The 6137-nt window shown below is 36.0% G+C and overlaps 1 protein-coding gene across 12 annotated transcripts; it reads right to left on the bottom strand.

The window, feature by feature from the left end:
* Positions 1–1137: 1137 nt before the first annotated feature.
* Positions 1138–4072, bottom strand: LOC149988540 (uncharacterized). Of its 12 annotated transcripts, none has more exons than XM_090251852.1 (6): positions 3877–4065; positions 3693–3718; positions 2952–3175; positions 2627–2650; positions 2367–2491; positions 1138–2132 (listed from the first exon to the last, which is right to left on the bottom strand). In XM_090251852.1, exons 3-6 carry the CDS (start codon positions 3072–3074, stop codon positions 2087–2089), a joined length of 318 nt encoding a protein of 105 aa, XP_090107978.1. In that variant the 5' UTR covers positions 3075–3175; positions 3693–3718; positions 3877–4065; the 3' UTR covers positions 1138–2086. The 12 variants fall into 12 exon arrangements, 10 of the variants coding, with proteins under 10 accessions (XP_090107978.1, XP_090107977.1, XP_090107976.1 ...); XM_090251851.1 differs by having other exon boundaries at positions 2952–3167; positions 3877–4064; XM_090251850.1 differs by having other exon boundaries at positions 2952–3167; positions 3592–3718; positions 3877–4063.
* Between the last annotated feature and the right edge of the window lie 2065 nt (positions 4073–6137).

The following is a 6137-nucleotide window of genomic DNA, read 5'->3' as shown; positions in this document are numbered from 1 at the left end:
TGAAAATAAAACAAACAAGACAAAGAGAAATTGTGTGGTGATGATTTGAAAAATCCAATCTTGATGACCATGGTAAACTCACAATGCAAGCATTGGGAGTAATTAGTTTAGTAATACATTTATATTTGTGTATGTATGGAGTTATTATTTTCCACCTTTCAGAGTTCTCTCTCTCACCACCCTTGGGAAGGCGCCACCCTCTATTTCACCGCCCTCAGAATAAGCCTAGTCTTGGTTGCACAGTTCCTGATCCAAAACGCTACCTCTGTGTGTGTTTTGAAACTCATGGTATGCTGAGCTGAAACCACATGTCCCCCCAAATTGCTCAGCTTCACATAACTTAGATGTACCCCCAAATTTAGCGTCGCAAGGTGCTACGCTAACGCTGGAGGAGGGGCCTCCAAAGGTCTTGGTCCACTCCCCCAATTCTATTCACACCATTAAGTTACCCCCTCCTCACCTCATTCAATGCGGGCTTCCCTTTGTATATCTTGAGGTGGAGCAAAAACCGAGGCAGGATGTTTTAAATGCCTTGCATACGTAGACAGCAAGTCAACTTCAAGGCGTATCGTTACTGCCATAAATTCTCACCCCAAACTTTGAAGAAACGGATAATGCTGCGAAAAAACGAGGTGGTCGCATTGATGATCCTTTTCTAGAGAGGGAGAGAGACAGAGAGAGAGGAAATTCATTCATTTGGGGGTGTACAGACTCATCATTCTATCGTGTCAAAACTCCCAGTTTTGAAGAGACTGGGTACCTCTCCGTGTTGGCCCTCTGGAAGTCGGTTCCGTGCACCCTCTTCTTTCTCCACACCGTCGAAGCAAGTAACGGAGGATGAGAGATGATGGGGGGAGGGGAGAAGTCCGTGTCCTATTTCTGGAGTCATTGCGAGGGAGGGCTGTAGGTTTTTTCTAGGAAGCAACTTCAGAGTCAAAACGACCAAATTTACACAGCAGGCGAGAGGGTCTTCTGATGGATGTCTCCGGGTTGTTTCCTTTGTGTAGGTGAGCACAGGGGGGTCAGCACTCTAAGACTGCTCCACGGTTTAATTAGTAAAGGAGAGTGGGCGCAGCATGATGACTTGGAGTGGGAACGATCATGAGAATTCAGTTTGCCAATTCAGAGAAATACAAATTATACCATCAATGGCAAAATCCTGCTTATTGGTTGCTGGGTGCGGTACCACCGCATACAGATTCCAATCTAGTGACGAATGAATTCTTGCATAATGGGTGACAAGTGGGCACCGCCAGCTAGAGGTTTATGGACCACAGGCTGCTTTGCCATGTAGACTCCGCTGGTTGGACGTAAGCATTGGCCGCCACATTCAAATTTGGCTTGCGGGAATCTTTTTGTTGTATGCTTGGAAGAGTAAGTGTCCCAGCGTCGACAGATTCTGGTTTGTGAAGAAAGTCCTCCTCAGGAATACGCCACCTGATTATCATGTTCATTTTCCAATCCAGTGTCCAGTTGGTACAGCAACCAGTGGCCGAGAGCAAGTCTTGCTATTGGACACCGATTGAGTACCCAATCCAGAGCGCCTCTACGCAGGAATCAGTTGGAATCAGTTTAAAAGCAGCAAATTCTGATTTTGCTTTTCAATAGGTAAAATGTTTGAAGTCACGAGTCATTGATAAAATTGGGCTCCATCTGAAGATAAAATTGGCGCATGCCATTTGAAGAAGGGTGCAGAAGCTGAGGACATTCATCTCTATAACTGTCTGCAACAACTAGATAGGTCCAACTTCCAACTGCAATATGCTGACTTTCAAACCATGCTTTATCAAGAAAGGAACAAGAATCCCCTCCAGCAATGAATATCACTCAATCACCTTCCAGGACTTCGCACACGATCCCTTCTCTCAAGCTCACCATCGGCAATGGCAGAAGCTGGCTTACGGTCAGCGTGTTTCAGCGTGGTCGTTCTAAGCTGTAGGGGACAACTCAGAAACCAGATATCTTCTGTACTCTGCCAACATTGTGTATTCACTGAAGAGACATCTCATGGATTTGAAATGGGCTCGGGCTTCGTTGAAGGCGAAAAAGAAATTCCAAATTGCCAAGAGCTTGCCTCACAAGCATCTCATTGTCCTAAAAAGATAGGTTGTATCATTGATGCGATTAAAACTCTGCACATAATCAATCGAAAAGATCAATATCAATAAGTCCTAACCATTTTATCATGGAAAAATACAGTACTGCATATAGAAATTTCGTTATAAACAATGCGATGCCAAACTAAATAACTATAACCAAATTCTAGATTATCAGTTATACCATGTCTTAGCTTTCTTCTAAGCTTTTAAGGTAGAGCCTGTAACCCTCGCGATTACTAGGCCAGTGGAAATCGCAAATATAGGCACCTTGCAAGCAATACAACCTGTGAACGAATTCCCGATCGACAGCACAAAACATTGCCAAAATTGACGGCATGACCTAAAAATGTTGATGGCACGTCACTGAATGGGAGAAGGTAACGGTGTTTCACCTGCAGCAAAAGGACCATTTCAGCAGTTTGTAAGATCCAGATAGCATCAGGAGCAGTCGTGTATCGTCATAACTCACTTTTGTAAACTTGATCTAGCAATACTGATGACTCAGCATTGAATGTCTCCACGCCCACCTGGCTTTCCCTACGCAGATTACCCTGCTCCAGTAGTTATCATCAAAACAATTTGAAAAAGTTTAAAAAGAGAATACAGTTACAAATTAAAATAATTCCGCAAATCCTAAACTACCGCGCATGAGAAACAAGAGGTTGAAACTGAAAACTGAGCATTTTGAATAATGATCACTGAGAATTACAACTATTCTGGTTTGTGAATTGGATGCTTCATCTTCTTGAGTATTGACACAGTAAGTGGAAAGCTTAACCTATCCACAGAGAAGACCGAATATGTCATAATATCAAGCTTGGGATCATACTAACTGTCAGATAAATAACATACCAAGGTTTCATGTGTTGCGACCTTTAGGTCTCCACCAACTGGTTTAGTCCTTTCGGACTTCATCACTGCCCGAAGCAGATCTATTATGGCCCTGTCCGCATCACGCTCTCCGCCCTGATTCATCTGAGCTTGCTCCCCTTCCTTAATGTTGCAAGAATGCCCTTTGGAGTGACGTGTGGCAGAACCAGTTCCAAATAGAGCATACAACGATCATTCCTGCAGACCTCCATATCCGCCAGCTCAAGTCAAAATCAAAGTCAACAAAAAACATGCAGGGAATGGATAAGTTCATTTTCGTGTAAGTGAGAAGTAGTTTCATTTCTCAAAAACCAAGAGAACCCTAATCGAGCACCATTATATCTAGAGGTAACTTTCATTCAAAGTAATATGCATGAGCTTAATGGCGATGTAGTTTACTACTGGAGTGTGCATGTCAAAGTCTTTTATGTGAGCTCAAACAAAAATTTAACACTGGCGCATCTCATTTGATGAAGGAAGCAGAAGCTGAGACTATTCATCATTCGAACTGTTTGTAACGATCAGGAAGGTCCAACTTCCATCTGCGTTACGCTAAATTTCGAACCATGAAGAAGAGAACCAGTAAAATCCGTCCAGTAATAAATGTCATTCAATCACCTACCAGGACTTTGCGGATAATCTCTACCCTCAAGCTAACAAAGAATAGCGGCAAAAGCTGGCTTATGTTTGGAACAAATGCTGCAACAAGGGCTTGAAACCTACATAAAAAAAGAGACGAACTCTGCACACTACAACCAATTTCGGTACTTTTAGTATATTCAAAAGTGTCGTGTGCAGATATTCTTCTGTAGTTGGACTTCGAAATTCCCTGGTCGCCTCCAATTATTTTCCTCAAATCCTACCAAACCTCAATCCTCAATCCTCAATCCAATGAAAAACAACACACCGCTGTCTTTCAGACGCCGTCAAAAAACTCTTCGCCACTCGCAGTCCAGCTCCATGATCAAACACACGGCTTCTTCTTCTTCTTCTCCTTCACTCGGGATTGAGAGCACCACGCGGGTATGAGGGCACCTCACGGGGTAAGATAGCACCACGCGGGTATGAGAGCCCACGGCTGTAGGGCAATTCACCCCTATCTCCGTACACAATAATAATCGAGAGTGTCCGCGCATTAAAGGAGGATGGATTCAGGATGCGACATTAGTATAAGGTAAGAGCAGGGAAATATAAATATAAATATATATATATATATATATGAAAAGAAAAAGGAAAAAAAACTCTTTGACTAGGTCTCAAGTGCAACTGAAATGTGTCATCAAACACTTGTAACTAATATTGGTGTGTGTGTATATATAGATAAAGCAAACAATCTTAATTACAGTATTTTGACCTTGATTGCAAGAAATTTTATTAATTTGATATATTTGAATAGTAACTATAAATAATATTTTGAAGTGTGTTGGAATTATTTGAGATTTGAAAATATATGTCAAGAGTGTGAAAACAATGAACCAAATAATCAAGAAATTAAAGAAAAATAAGATGTTAAACTAAAAAACAGGACTAGATACATAATAAAAATATAAGAAAAAAGAGAAAAGAAAATGAAACCTTCTATAGCATTCTTAACAAGATTTGAATGTTTTTAATTTTTAATTTCTATTTTTTTTGTGTGTGTGTGTGATTTTCTTTTGTTTGTATTATAATAACTAGGTTGTACAGAAGTTTCTAAAACAAAACTATAGGTCCTTAAAAACTACTAAACAATAATAAAAGTTTTTAGAATCTTATTAAAGGTCTTTAAAGTTTTATAGAAAATAAGACATATATTTGTAAAGTTTGAAAGATTCTAGAATTCTACAAAAGATATTTAATGTAGATACTTTTATAAGATAAATGTGTATACTAGTGTATAAATTAACTAGTTTATTTTTACCTCTTTTAAAACTTCTCACTTCTAAAATTACAATTCACATTCCAAACACAAAGAACTTACATATTTAATATGTCCAATTAAATTCTCTCTAATTTGTACTTGTGTGTTACAATATATAAGTACTAAAATTAAATATTAAAAAAATTATATTTGAAAGAAAATATAAAAGTTTTCACATACAAACTTTTGTAATTATCCAAATTTATACACCAACCAATTGTAACATGTAATATTTTATGCTTATTTTATAAAAAAAAATAATTTAGCATCAATTGTTTTTTAAGCACATATTTTTTAAACAAAAATATTTTGACCATAGAAATTTATATTTTAAAATTATAATAGTTAAATACACTACAAAGAATCCTATAGCCATGTATATATTCATAGTCTTTTTGCTTGGATTCTCTAGAGTTTAAATATTTATTTTTTAAAAAAATAATATATATATATATATATATATATATAATTTTAAATTAATTTTTTTCTATTTGATTTGGAAAAATTCATTGTCTTCAAATCACTGCAGAAAAGTGATTTGATTTGCTCAAAAGACATTATTATATTTCCATGTTAGTCAATTACTTCAATTATTTACAATCGGCTCAAATCCAAAATTGGAATCTATTTTATTTAAATATCAAAGTAGAAGAGATAACTAATGCACTTGATTCATCTCCTTATTCTTCTAAGTAATTTTAGCTTCTTCAAAATATTCTTAGTATTTAGTAACCTTCATTCTTATGTTCAAATATTCATAATAATTTAAATGTATAAATTTTGCAACTCTACAATCCTAAGTTCTTTATATATATATATATATATATATATATATATAATTAACAAAATTTAAAGCCAAGACTTGAAGAAATCCTTGACACTTGAGATTTTGTTTATGTAACTTCTCAAAATTATCTCAAACATAAAATTTTCTTCTTAGATCTTCTAATCTTTAATATCAAGATTAATTATCAACTTATTTAAGAATTAGTATTTAAATTAGAAAATAATATAGATAATATATTTGAATTTGAATAAAATATTCTAACAAAAAAATAAATGCAATACTAAAATCACTATAGTATTATATTCAAAATAACCTCAAATACTGCTAAAAGCTTGAGACTTATTTTCTAAGTAATATACATAAGAATAGCACGACAATTCTTTTTTTGTAACTAACTCTTTAAAAAAAAACTAAATTGTTAGTGAATTTATATTTCTAAAAACTTATCACATTTTTTTTAAAATTTTATTATAATTTATTC

Source organism: Physcomitrium patens, chromosome 7 (assembly GCF_059467195.1).
Source record: "Physcomitrium patens ecotype Gransden chromosome 7, ASM5946719v1, whole genome shotgun sequence".
NCBI classification, from domain to species: domain Eukaryota; kingdom Viridiplantae; phylum Streptophyta; class Bryopsida; order Funariales; family Funariaceae; genus Physcomitrium; species Physcomitrium patens.
Note: the sequence above shows the minus strand (reverse complement) of the source record. Positions and strands in the feature narration are given on the sequence as shown.